This window comes from Solanum dulcamara, chromosome 9 (assembly GCF_947179165.1).
Source record: "Solanum dulcamara chromosome 9, daSolDulc1.2, whole genome shotgun sequence".
NCBI classification, from domain to species: domain Eukaryota; kingdom Viridiplantae; phylum Streptophyta; class Magnoliopsida; order Solanales; family Solanaceae; genus Solanum; species Solanum dulcamara.
The window spans coordinates 9,429,426-9,444,511 of NC_077245.1; the positions used below are offsets into that span (position 1 = coordinate 9,429,426).

At 34.6% G+C, this 15,086-nt stretch overlaps 1 protein-coding gene across 1 annotated transcript; it reads right to left on the reverse strand.

Annotated features, from left to right (window-relative positions):
• Positions 1–11,556: 11,556 nt before the first annotated feature.
• LOC129903508 (uncharacterized) lies at positions 11,557–11,934 on the reverse strand. The gene has a single exon (XM_055979070.1). It carries the CDS (start codon positions 11,932–11,934, stop codon positions 11,557–11,559), a length of 378 nt encoding a protein of 125 aa, XP_055835045.1.
• Positions 11,935–15,086: the final 3,152 nt, after the last annotated feature.

A 15,086-nucleotide genomic window follows, 5' to 3' on the forward strand; every position in this document is an offset into this window, starting at 1 on the left:
TTATGACTTAATTGAGTTGAGAATGAGGATAGAGTTGATGAGTGGGAAATGTTCCACATGAAACTAGCCTTGAGGGATTGTTTGAGATGATTGGAGGGAGTCTTATGAGCATAGAGTCATGGGAGGAGTATCGAGCACCAAAGCGGGTAAGAGTATAGTCCATACTCGAACCCCAGAAACTATGACGTCAACGTAGGTAGGGATAGAACCATTAAAGTCAGATGCTTCCCATGGGATCAAACCGTTAAAGTCATATGTTTCCCATTTATTTGTCCTGACATGATAGGACTTGACAAATCGATGGTATCCATAATTAGGGAGGCGTTCATGCCCTGGCAAGCTATGGATGGACGTGGCAACAACGTCTGATTGTTGTACTATCACTGGCTCATAGGTGATGGTTGTCGGATAAGAGAAACTCCCATTTAGGTCTTGATAGTGCTCCGAGTCAGTTGAGTTGAGTGGCTTATGAGTTAGTCCCGTCTAAACTATTCTTGTTAGACTTAGGACACTTGAGTGAGTTGTCATGTATGTAGGAGTTGAGATCCTGAGTTGATGTTGATGTTTTCTGATGTTTGTTTCATCCGGCTATTTTACATACTCGTACATTCTATGTACTAATGCCATTTGGCCTGCATCGTTTCATGATGCAGAGATAGGTACTAGAGATCATCAACCGGTGCTCCGTTGAAGATGCACATACACTTCCAGCCAGTTGGTGAGTCCTCCTAATTTTCGGAGGATGTTGAGCTTTCGTATATAGTTTTATTGTCGTTTCCTTTATTTTGATTGTCGGTAGTCATGGGCTTGTCATTGCCACCTTCTAGATTTTTATAGAGGCTTCATAGACTAGAGTGTGGGAAGGTTGGACTGCTATTTTTTTGAGAAGCCTTGTTATAACTATTTTGATGAGTTGATAGTAATTGGCCCTCGGCCCTCATATTATGAATGAATGATTGTGTGACTGAATCAGGTGGTTCGCTTGGAGGCCAAAAGTGGATTTCGAGTGCCGATCGCGCCTAGGGTAACCCCCCCCCCGAGGTGTGACAAGTACACTACTCTCAAATACAAGGAGAAAACAACAATTAACACTTCTCTCTTGTAAAAGGAACAACTACTAAAGAGGACACTCAAAACTATAATATTTATATTGGTGTATAACTCTCTTTGTATTTTTTACTCTATTTTTCTGAATGAACAAATGAGGGAATGACACCGTCTATTTATAGAGGAAGGAAAAATGCGTAAAAGGGGAAATACGCATAAAAGGGCTGCTGGCTGGCAATAGCTTTTCAACAATTACTATTGGTTGCCTTTTCCTTTTCCTCCCTTTTTTGACTTTTCTTTGCTGACTTTTCTTTGCATTCTCCCACTTGAAGATTTAATTGGGAATCAATTAAGTCTTCACATAATCCTTTCTACCCAATTACTGCAATGTTACATTTCTGCTAGGCCAATAGAAGATCGACACCATTTAAACTTGTTACTGTTGATCGTCTTCGTAAATATATCTGTTAGGTTGTCATTAGTGTGAATTTTATGAATATCCGCACTGCCTTCTTCCACCTTCTCACGAACAAAGTGATACTGAACTCGTATGTGCTTTGTCCTTGAATGAAATGCCGGATTCTTTGCAAGATGCAAAGCGCTCTGATTGTCACAAAATAGAGCAACCTTCTCTTGTTTGTGCCCAAGCTCCTCCAATAATATCTGCATCCATATTGCCTCTTTGCTAACTTGTGTAGTTGTTATATATTCTGCTTCCGTCGTAGATATAGCCATGATAGATTGCTGTTTTGAAACTCAGCTTACAACTCTTCCAGTAATAGTAAAAACATAACTTGTGGTGAACTTGCTTTTATCAAGATCACCTGCATAATCTGAATCAACATAACCTTTAACAGTAAAGTTTGATCCTCCATAACACATTGCGACATCTGAGGTACACTTTATATATCTTAGGATCCTCTTAACAGTATTCCAATGCTCTCTACCAGGATTAGCCATGTATCAACTAACCATTCCCACTGCTTGTGCAATGTCAGGTCTTGTACATACCATGACGAATATTAAACTTCTCACTGCTAATGCATACCGTACTCGAGACATCTTCATCATCTTTGCTTCATTGCTAGGACTCATTCTTGAGGAAAACTTGAAATTAATAAGGAGTGGGGTAGAAATGACTTATAGTCTTGCATCTTGAAGCGTCACAAGATTTTCTTCAAGTAGTTCATTTGAGAAAGCCAAATCTTCCTATTATTTCTGTCTCGATGAATTTGCATCCCTAGAATCTTGTTTGCTGGTCCCAAGCCCTTCATTTGAAACTCCCTAGCCAACTGTGCCTTTAAATTTGTGAGACGATCTTTGTTGGGGCCTGCTACCAATATGTCATCAACATACAACAGAAAAATAATAAAATCGTCGTCACCAAATCTCTTATACTAAACATAAGAATCTGAACTATGTCTGTTGTATCCAAAACTTATAATGAAGGAATCAAATCTCTTATACTAACACCTCGGCGCCTGTTTGAGACCATATAGAGATTTGTTCAACCTGCAAACCAAGTTTTCTTTACCCTGTTCTTCAAAACCTTTTGGTTGGAGCATGTAAATTTCTTCTTCAAGTTCTCCATGAAGAAATGCAGTTTTGACATTTAACTGCTTCAAGTACAAGTCAAATGTAACACACATCGCTAGGACCACTCGAATTGTTGTGAGTCGAACCACCGGAGAAAATATCTTATTGAAGTCTATACCTTCTTTCTAAGCGAATTCTTTTACCACTTATCTTGCACGATACTTCTCCACTTGATCATTACCATTGCGTTTAATTTTGTAGACCCATTTGTTTCCAATGGCCTTCCTTCCTTGTGGTAATTGAACAAGATCCCATGTTTTATTTTTATGAAGAGCTTCAATTTCTTCTTGCATTGATGCCATCTATAGAGATGATTCTTGGCCTTTCTAGCCTCGTGAAAAGTTGAAGGCTCTCTATCTTTTGTTAATAGACAGTATGAATCATTGCTCTCCATAGAATAATTTGAGTGTCAAGCTGGTTCTCTTCTCTTCCTGGTTGACCGTCAAACTTGTGGATTTTCGATCTCAGCTTGCTCTTGTTCTTCGTGCTCTAGTGCTGCTTCAGAAGAAACTGGAACTTCATTTATTTCTTCAACTTCAACTGTAGTAGTCTCTGATTTTTCTTTTGAAGTGCTACCATCTTTTGCTTGTATCTTGTTTTTAATAAATACAACATCCTTGCTGATTACTACCTTGCGGGCATTGGGATCCCACAAGCGATATCTCTTGACTCTATCAGCATACCCTAAGAAAATGCATTCCCTGGATTTTGGATCCAACTTCGATTTTTCTTGGGTGTTGTACATAACATAAGCAGGACTTCCGAATATATGTAACCGAGAATAATCAGTTGATTTTCATGTCCACATCTCCATTGGCATTTTCAGATTAATCGCGGTTGATGGTGACCGATTGATCACATAAAAGGGGCTTCTGGCTGCTGGCTGGCAATAGCTTTTCAACAATTGCTGCCGGCTGCCTTTTCCTTTTCCTCCCTTTTTGACTTTTCTTTGCTGATTTTTCTTTGCACAACTTAGGTCCTGCATGCATCCAATTGAACAATTCAAGCAAACGATCAACACCAAAAAGCAGGATCAGTTTGATAGGCTATCAGCTAACAACAAGAAAAGATATACAGAGATCAGCGAGAACTTCACGAGTATAAGTCATGTGCTGTAACATAGTGCATCTATCATTAGCTTAATTATAGGTGCGCTATGTACTTGAAGAACACTTTCGAGACCATAAAGCAAATAAAGACACTGGAACAAAGTATTTACAGATAGGGAAATTCAATAATTATTTATCCTTTTTAAGATAAATAAAAAATTAAGTCAGCAAGATGTTTATGATGAAACAACTACTACCCATGAACTCATTGATTTGGTCTGATATTGAAATCTCTACTCGGTATAACAAATCTCGACCTGGAATCAACTTCAACTGCTACACTTAGACATGTGGATTCCTTTCATCTTTAAGATGATCACAGTTAACACCTCCTCAGAGCAGATTATGAAGTTAAGACAGAAAAACGAAATGACTGTCAGGCCAAAGGCATAAACCTAGTGTTAATTCAGTAATTCAGAAGTTTCTTATCCTTACCGATCATGACCATCCTGAACATTTGTATAGAAAATGTAATTTGTCACCAGCAACAAAAATACAACAGCAAAGCTAAAACAGCACCAACAGCTGCTGCATCTGCTTGCATTCAACCAACAAACAGTAGTATGTCACCAGCAACAAATTATAAGCAGCCAAGTTAAAACAGCATCTACAACTGCTGCATCTCCTTGCCATTCAGCGAAGAAATACTATTTTGTGAACGGCAACAATATTACAACCAACAGCAAATATAACAGCATCAACAGCTGCTGCATCGTCTAGTGATTCAGCCACATTGACTTTTCATGGACCCAACTATAGAAGGCCAAAAATTCCCATCATAAGTAAATTACAACAAGGAAAACCATCACAATATTCCATGCAAGTATACTTTGAATCAGAAAAACAATAAGAAACCAAATAAAGCCAGAAAGAAAATCCAATAAGCGTAATTATAAAACAACAGTAGAAATCTTAATATCACAACACCATTCCATAATACCAGAATGCAGAGGTAACATCAAAAGAAGTTCTGGTATGGATTAAGTACAACAAAAAGAAGCTAAACCTTATAAATAAGTCTGGCCAACCAGTTCTAGCAAGCAGAATACAGATGGAAGGATCAGTCACTTGGGAATGTCCTGATACGCAGCATCGACCAGAGCCAGATTACAACCGTGGCCTCCTCCCTTGCTCCTTAATCCTGCAAAATAAAACAATGCTTTTTCATCAAGTTAACACTACAACAAAACAACATATGACAGCCACAACTTACATCAGCATCAGAACGTGGCAAGGGGCTGCGAGAGCCAGCACATCTACCCCGCGGGGAGATACTCTTTGGAGTTGGAGACCGGTCATTGTGATTACGTCCATCCGGACTAGCATCCCTAGAAGGGGTTGTTCTACGTGGAGAAGGGCTCCTTCGAGGACTGAGGCTACGGCGAGCAGGGGAGGCACTTATATATAAAATGAATCATTAGACAAAGCTTATAAAAATAGTTCTCCATGGGGGAAGAGAGAGATGAGAAGTAAAATATTAATAAGAAAAGTTCTACCTTCCATGAGACCAACTGCGTCTATCCTCATCATATTTACCTCTACCACGACCTTTGTGGTAATCAGGGCTGCGGCGTCATACCTTCCCCTACTTCTACTTCTACTTCGGCTTCTCCTTCTAGAATCCCTGTCCCTATAATGATCTCGATGCCTAAGATAAAGAAACAAAAAAGGGTGAAGATAAGATTGTATGTACAACTCTTTAACCTCTCTTAGCTAAAAGCAAAATGTCAATCATTCAACTCAAGTACCACACAAAAGGGGAAACAAGACTATGTGGCTTCCACCTTGTTTTGGAGAGGAAATGGTTATAGCAGAAGAATATCAACGAAGGGAGGACAAGGGTTAAGAGAAAAGTCATTTAACACCAGTATCCATTCTAACACCAAAATATGCTTATCCACAAAAGCTCAAATATTTATGCCTTGATGAGATCACCATATTCCACACGCAGAAAATGCTTTGATGTTATAGCTTGTTCTGTACACAATTGCAAGCCAGAAAACTGATATTAGTATCCAGTCAGGCAGTGGGTGATGATGTTGGACATATAAAGGCACCTCCATCTAATCAAAATGAAACATGTTTGTGAACCTACTCGGTTATTTTGAAATGTCGGCAATCAAGATTGTTTTAATTAATTAAAAACAAATGGTTTCTTCCATTTAATCACTAATGGCAGGAAGCAAGTAAAATCACATCATTATTGATTATCATAAACATTAATGGCTCAAGTGAGGTAACAATGTTACTGATTTCCTGCTTCCCCTCTCTCAGCTTACCATATTGAGATGTTTGCTACATATTCCAGAGGAATTGAAAGCATGAAGACCAAATAACGTCATTATCAACTCAATCAATCAATTCAATAAGAGGAAAAAAAATTGGCCAAAAAAAGAAAGATTAACAAATCTGCCGATACATTAAGGGCAAGTTCCATTACAACAGCTGATGAAGAAAATTTACTTAGTAGGTTATTGGCCATAAAAACAAAATATTATTCACTTTATCTGAAATTTTTAAATTTGGAATTGTGTTTGGCCATACCTTTTACAAAGAATATTCGAATTTGAATGTACTTTTTCTTAATATGATTTATACCCCCAATTTCTAAAAACCTAGCAAAATCACTCAACTTGACTAATTAACCTAAAACAGACTTTGTCCTATCTGCTTCTTCCTCTTCCCAGGAATGAAGAATTTTCTAAAAAAAAAAATCAAATCTGGTCTAAAAGAGAAATATCCCACAATAGATAGTCAGATCCTATACACAAGCTACTACATACTATTACAAATATTTTCCCTTTATTAAGAATTTCTAATTGTGTTTGGTCATAGTTTTTGTAAATAATATTTGGATGTTCGAATGTACTTTTCGTAAAAAATCATGAAACGTGATTTTTACCCTCTATTTCCTAAAACCATCCAACTTGACTAATTTACCCAAATTTGTCATCCTTATTATTTTCTTCCTCTACCCAAACCACATTTGTTTACTCTAATCATTATTATTTTATGCAATATATAAAAGCCACATTCCTTAACTCTAAAGATTGTTATTTTTTCCCCAAACTAATCAACTCCCAAAGAGTGTCGAAGTTTTGTCCATGAAGTTGAGAATATTGGGTAATTGGGTAGCAGAGAGCATGCAACAGCTTGTCGAAGGGAAAAAATAAATGCTGTCGAAAGGGCTGATATAAATGAGTCGTTTCTTGTAAAAATAAAAATAAACTAAGTTAAAATTCGAAAAAGAAAAATATAGTGAAAGTGAAAACGGGATTTTGGATATTTTTCAAATACAATTTCAAGTTATATTTGGAATTTTCATGGCCAAACGCTAATTCTCAAATAAAGTGAAAATTTTCCAGGAAAAAAATGAATAATTCTCATGCCCAAACCGGTCCATAGAATTCAGAACAGAGTATCTGAAAATTCAAAAAAATATAAAAATTCAACTAGTAAGGCTTGTAAACTGAAAAACTCTGGAAACATAAGCTAAGCATCACCATTTCCCTCCCATTCCTTACTCCAGATCATCCACATTTCATTGAGGATGGAAACGACAGGGAATTTCAACAAAACCAGATCATCAGCATTTCTTACATGTTTTCTTTTATGAAAAGCACTTTGACATGTTTTGATTGCAAAGGGTCATGAGATCCAAAATAGCATCTCTAAAGCAGGTAGCACAATTTTCTACCAGTAAATACTGCAGCGTGATTTTAAGGATCGATCTAAGACCAATGTTATTAAAGTGCAAAAAAGCTCTAAGGTTCGTTGGGATTTTAAGTGCAAAGCGCAAATAAAGCGTGGACTTTAATGAAAAGGGCACAAATAATTATAAGCATGAATGACAAATATATAAACAAAGAAATTGGAAAAAAAATATATGATAAAGTGAAATTTCAATTGTTTAGTGAAGCGTACATTAAATGAGACAAAGCACTCAACATGTTTTGTGCCTTGATTCAACACTTAAGCGCACTTTAAGTGTGCTTTTGACAACACTGTGTAAGCCTCCATACTCTAGTTACAGAAGAAAAATTCTGATAACTCTTTTAGAGCCTGTTTGGATTGACTTATTTTTAGGTGTTTTTAAGCTAAAATTGTTTTTAAGTACTTTTGAAGTGTTTGGATAAAATTAAAAAGAGTTTTAAGCACTTTTTTTAAGGCCAAAATAATAAAAATAAGTCATAAGTTAAAAATCTTAACTTCTGATATAAGCCAAAAGCAACAAGTCAATCCAAACAGGCCCTTAATATCAAAATTTGTTAGAAATCAAAATTTCTAATCCTGAGCATAGGAAACGTTTGCCAACAGTATAATGTTATGAGAAATTGGGGGGAAACCCTAAATCTCCAAATGACAAACTATGTTTGATTCCATAAAGAGGGAAGGCTCACGAATGAGGAACTTGTATGTTCACTTCCATAAATGAGCCTTGTATGTTCACTTCCATAAGGTTGGAGTATTTTGACATTCTACTCCTAGTTGATTAGTACTTTCAGAAATTAAGTAAACCATAGATAAACCTTTCTTTACTTCAGTCCAATTTTGAAAAGTTTTGCGAAAAGGAAAAAAAAAGGCAGGCTATCCAACCATCTAGTTTAACTTCCAATAGTCTTATACTTAACAGATACAAAAAAAGGCTCTACTCTTTTTTTCCCTACCCCACAACCTCTCTGTCCACCCCAACTAAAGACGGTGTTAACTTGTTTTTTAAGAACCTTTTAAGATTGTTTCTATTCACCATTGTTATTAATCATGAAGCAAAGTAAAGGGTTATCACTTCAAGGAAGTCACGTGCTTCAAGAAAGTGTGCACTTCAAATAATGATGTGCAAAGTGATCAAAAGAAAAGTGATGTTTTTGAATCTTTTTTACAAGATAAGTACGTTTTTTTAAAAAACTTGGAGCTGGATTAATATTGGTGTATATTGGATGTTTCAATTAGCCTCTGGCAGAAATGCAAGGTAAGGCTGCGTACAACAGACCCTTGTGGTCGGGCCCTTCCCCGGACCCTGCGCATAGCGGGAGCTTAAGTGCACCGGGCTGCCCTTTTATTGGATGTTTCAATTAGTTATGGCCGCACAATATTTAATGATTTTTCAGAGGAATTTATAGCATCCATCTGCTAATGTGTAATGTGTTATCCCGTGACAAATCATCATTTTACTATTTGATCATTAGTATAATACAAAAGTCTCTCTCTATATATATACACACACGTTTTGTGCCTTGCTTCAACACTTAAGCGCACTTTAAGTGTGCTTCTGACAACACTGTCTAAGCCTCCATACTCTAGTTACAGAAGAAAAATTCTGATAACTCTTTTAGAGCCTGTTTGGATTGGCTTATTTTAGGTGTTTTTAAGCTAAAATTATTTTTTAAGTATTTTTGAAGTGTTTGGATAAAATTAAAAAGAGTTTTTAAGCACTTTTTTTAAGGCCAAAATAATAAAAATAAGTCATAAGTTAGAAATCTTAACTTATGATATAAGCCAAAAGCAACAAGTCAATCCAAACAGGCCTTAATATCAAAATTTCTAATCCTGAGCATAGAAAACGTTTGCCAACAGTATAATGTTATGAGAAATTGGGGGGAAACCCTAAATCTCCAAATGACAAACTACGTTTGATTCCATAAAGAGGGAAGGCTCACGAATGAGGAACTTGTATGTTCACTTCCATAAATGAGCCTTGTATGTTCACTTCCATAAGGTTGGAGTATTTTGACATTCTACTCCTAGTTGATTAGTACTTTCAGAAATTAAGTAAACCATAGATAAACCTTTCTTTATTTCAGTCCAATTTTGAAAAGTTTTGCGAAAAGGGTAAAAAAAAAAGGCAGGCTATCCAACCATCTAGTTTAACTTCCAATAGTCTTATACTTACCAGATACAAAAAAAGGGCTCGACTCTTTTGTTCCCCTACCCCACAACCTCTCCGTCCACCCCAACTAAACACACTGTTAATTTGTTTTTTGAGAACCTTTTAAGATTGTTTCTATTCACCATTGTTATTAATCGTGAAGCAAAGTAAAGGGTTATCACTTCAAGGAAGTCACGTGCTTCAAGAAAGTGTGCACTTCAAATAATGATGTGCAAAGTGATCAAAAGAAAAGCGATGTTTTTGAATTTTTTTTACAAGATAAGTACATTTTTTAAAAAAATTTGGAGCTGGATTAATATTGGTGTATATTGGATGTTTCAATTAGTTATGGCCGCACAATATTTAATGATTTTTCAGAGGAATTTATAGCATCCATCTGCTAATGTGTAATGTGTTGTCCCGTGACAAATCACCATTTTACTATTTGATCATTAGTATAATACAAAAGTCTCTATATATATATATACACACACGTATATATGTATTTTAATTATTTTATATAAACTTACATCTTACTTTTTGATCTCATTAGGAATATATTATTTAAATTTATTATTTGAAATATGTAAATAGTGATTATTTTGTAGCAAATATTGATAACATGAAGATAGTATTTGATAAATATGTAAGTATTTTAACTATTTTATAAAAAATTAAGTCATACTCTTTGATCTCTCACATAAGAATATTGATTTTATTATCCAAATTATGGAAACGATAATTACTCACAACTCTAAAAGTAGCCATTTTCTGTAATAATATTGCTTACAAACTACTACTAACAACATTTTTTTTTTATAAATGTACCTCGTGTGAATCATAAATAAAATATAGACACACTTTTTTATTTTTAGGAAAATAAACACGTAGAAAAGTATAAAAGCTAAAAAGATTTTGAGTCTTTTCCTTTACATTTTTTTTTAAAAAAAAATGTTTGACTTCTTTTAAATGTTTTACAAAAATAAAATTATGAGAGTTCCCAAATTCTACTCTAACAAAGCAAAAAAAAAGAGAGTTGAAATCCATTGCTTCCTTTACATTCTTATTGAGGAATTTTATTTGTAGCTTCACCTTTATTAATTATGCAAGACTCAAAATTAATGAAAAACATACAACTAAGTGTTAATCTAATTCATTTGTAGTTGAAGAACAAAAACATATTTTAAATATTTAAATTTATATATAATAATAAAGTTAGGAATAGAAAAAATGAGGTGACATCTCTACTTATTTATTTATTTATTTTCCTTAATTTGGGGATTTTTCTCTATTTCTCTCTCATTTATGTGTTATGCTAAAAAACCAAAAAAATCACTTCTTTAACATTATTACTTATATTAAATATGTAATGCTTAAGAGTCATTTTTAAAATGTAAATCTTAATGGTCTATATTTTTATTACTCTAAAAACCTTTTATTATAATAATCCCTAAAATAATTCATAATTATATTACAGTATTTGATATTTCATATTTTAATCCTATAAATAGAGATATTGTAAAAAGAAATGAATGATTGGCTTTTTAAATTATTATGCTTCCAAATATGCTTATTATATTCATGTTTTAGTTTGATTTGAAGAATAAGATGAAGGCTATTGAATTGTGATCAGTTTATGGAAATAGATATCGTGAACAACTCGAAAGATTATGCATTGGATTCGTATTTTCTTCTTCTATTTTCTAAAGATTTATAAAGTCGTAACAATAATATTGTAAACACATCTTCTATCTTATAATATTTTAAAAAATTATTTGTCAATGTATCAACAGTATTATTATAGTTTGCTTAAAGTTGTGGAAATATATTCAAAAGTCATTTCTTAATTGACGCTCTACTGGACATGCAATAGGAAGAAATAACATAATTTGTCCTTCAAATTAACAAACAGACTGGTCTTTAATTTTTACCGTTTAGCTATGTTACCTTGCAATATCTCTTGTTATGACCTTGCTGTTTACACATGGAACAAGTTTGTTTCACCCCTTGTTTAGAAATTTTTCCATACTTCTTTCTTGGTTCATCTTTGCCCTTTCTTCTATTTCTTGCAAGTCTGCCAAGCATTGGTTTAGGTTCCGGAGGTTCAATCCTTGGATTGTTAGTTTCAGGCCACATCTTCATATTTGAAATTGGTTGGATGAAATGACTATAAGCCTTTAAGAAGGTATCCTTCTTATACCAATGTTCCACAAGAGGTTCAGTCTCCTGTTCTATGTGGCACAAAGCAGCAATAGCATGTTGGCATGGAATGACTCTCAGTTGCCAAGTTCTACAACTACAAACTCTATCAGCCATGTTAACTGTATGCCTATACTCCCCTTCTCCAATCTCAAACCCAACATCAGCATTCTAAAGCACCTTGCATGTCCTAGACTTGTCCTTATTCTCCTCTAAGATAAGTCTAGCCATAGGTGCAATATCAGATATCCAGATGTTGGTAAACTTAATCATGTTCACAGATCTTGCCATTATCTTTCTTCTAATTTCCTCCAACATAGTTATTATAGATTTGTGTCTACATAATATGATCTATGAGTTAAAGGTCTCACACATGTTATTTTCAACTACATCACATTTGGAATGCTCTTGAAAGAATGCCCTAATCCATGACACCTTTGGATAATGCAATAAGTCAGCACAAATATCCTTACCAAGTTTGCTCATTTTATGAAGCTCATCCTTGAACTTCACTTCAAAACTTGACTTTGAACATCTCCAAAATTGTTTTCTCCTTTCCTCTCCTTTCCAGGTTTGATTCCAATTAGATCAAATGTGTCTAGCACACATTCTAACTTCAGCATTTGGTAGCAGTTCAGCAACTGCTGCATGAAAATCCTACAAAGAAAACAAATCCAATTCAATACTTAATAGATAATCTAATAGCTTTAGCAAATGTAATATGTAATTACCTTTTGCATATCTGCCATCACAGTAAGACCCTGTCCAGTACCCAACTGCAGGTCCTCTTTCAAGTAATTGATGAAGAAACTCCAACTATACTTAGTTTCCTTATCTATAACTGCTCAGGCTATAAGAAACATCTGATTAAACAAAATCCAATTCAATACTTAATAGATAATCTAATAGCTTTAGCAAATGTAATATGTAATTACCTTTTGCATATCTGCCATCACAGTAAGACCCTGTCCAGTACCCAACTGCAGGTCATCTTTCAAGTAATTGATGAAGAAACTTCAACTATACTTAGTTTCCTTATCTACAACTGCCCAGGCTATAAGAAACATTTAATTGTTTTCATTCTTGTCAACTATTACTAGAAGTTCACCTTTGCAAGCACCATTTAAGAAACATCCATCAAATCTTATTATTCTTCTACATCCTTCCTTCCACTCCCTTTTCAATGCCTCCAAGCACACATAAAAGTACACAAACAAATTCTTTCCTGGTGCAGTTTCTCCATCCATTCTTAAAAAAACAGAACTACCAGGATTGGTGTGTTTTATAACCTCAGCATAATCACATAATCTTGCAAATTCCATATTCCAGTCACCCATGGATATTCTAAGAATCATTAGCTTTGCCTTGTAACAGATGGTCCTACCCACATACAATCCTAACTTCTCCCTACATAATTCTTGTATTTCTCAAATCTTTATGCATGATTGTTTAGTTATTTTATCCCTGAATTTGTTTGCTAGGAATTTACTTGTACACATTTTGTTCTTATTTGATGGAGAACACTTACGTATAGGATGGTAGTTCTTGATCAAAAAGTTACCAGAATCTCTATCAGTTGCACCATAACACAACCATTTGCATTTTTCTTTGAATTTACATTTAGCCCTCACTCTATGAGTTTCATTAGGCCTTAACTTAATCTGATAATTATTTTCTACTGCATAATTTGCCAAAGCCTTTCTAAATTGTTTAGCATTTTCAAAAATCATTCCAAGTTCAAAAATAGAGACTTCACATTCAGCATCATACCTGATATTTTTACTCTTCCTTCTTCCTGGTTATTCAACACCCCTAACAGCTTCTACATCTACCACATCTGTGCTATTATCACTATCACAGTCTGAGCTATCAATATAATCTTCATCTCCTCCTAATCTGTCAACATATCTATCCTTCTTATTTCTTCCAATATCTTCAAAGCCTCTATCAATACCAGCTTCACCTATTGGTATTTCTTCAGGTACTTTCTTTTTTCTCTTAGGATTAGAATTTCTTTTGTTCCTCCTTTCAGATCTAAAAGATCTCAATTCTTCATCAACATCTGAACCATCTTCATCAGAAATGGCATTTATATCTGAGTCACTACTATGCAGATCTGACTCATTCACATTTGAAATATCCTCAGTCTCATTCACATCTGTAACAACCTCATTCTCCACATTTCCAACATCAACAGAGCCTGGCCACGGCAAAAGACCAGCTGGAGTTGGTTCCTCTAACTCATCAATTTCATGGACCACATAAACATGACAGTCATCACCATCTATTAAGTCTTTCACATAGTCTAACAATTGAATATCAGAAGTAACTTGGACAAATTCATTGTTAATTTCATTTTGACAATAAAAACCCTTCACATTTGTTTACCCAAGGTCTTCAGTGTATGGAAAAAACTCGATAAGGCTAAAATGATCTTTATCAGTGGCAACGACAAATACATCTACTTCTCCTCTGTAAGTAGGGTTAGGGTCTGCAATAACATGACCCCCATGATGAAAACATGTCAATATATAGTCGTCCATATTTCAAAAAGGAAATACCCAAAAATCCCCTTACTTTATCAGTGCAATTTCCAAAAAAAACCTAGTTACAAAATGCTAACAGAGAGTAGACACAACCAAACCAGAACATACACCTTCTTCTTCAAGGATGAAACATGCAAACACAAATTAATGTCACTTCAAGAAGCAGTTGATAGAAATGTCAAAACATCCAACAAAAATGCAATCTCCAACACTTGATTTCAACTTTTAAACCTGAAAATTGGCAACATAAAAAAAATAACAGTTAGTATTAACTAAGAATTGAATGAAAAACAAGAAAGATTGAACTTCCATACACTTACCTAGGTTTTGATCAGTGAAGAAGGAAGAGGGATTCTTTTAAACTGAAGAGACAATGGACACAGTGTGTTGAAGTTCAAGTTTTGGTCATTGAACGAAAATCAAGGAAAATTGAACTTTCATATACTTGCGTGGATTTTGATCGGTGAAGAAGGAAAAGGGGGTTTCTTTGAACTGAAGAGACAATGAACTGTGTTGAAGATCAAGTTTTGGTTATTTAATTTTAAAGTTATATGACATGTAAAGTTGATAGTATTGGCAGGATTTAATTGGTCAACTAATCTATGTGGAGGAAAGTGTAATACACGCTCTACACTCAAACGTCAGATTGATTAAAAAGTGTCAAAATGACACAATAGACCCTTACATTAGGTGTCTAAAATGAAATATCTTGGTTTAGATGTC

Coding starts and splice junctions, on each gene's coding strand:
- LOC129903508 (XM_055979070.1), bottom strand. CDS start 11,934: ATGGCTGATAGAGTTTGTAGTTGTAGAACTTGGCAACTGAGAGTCATT.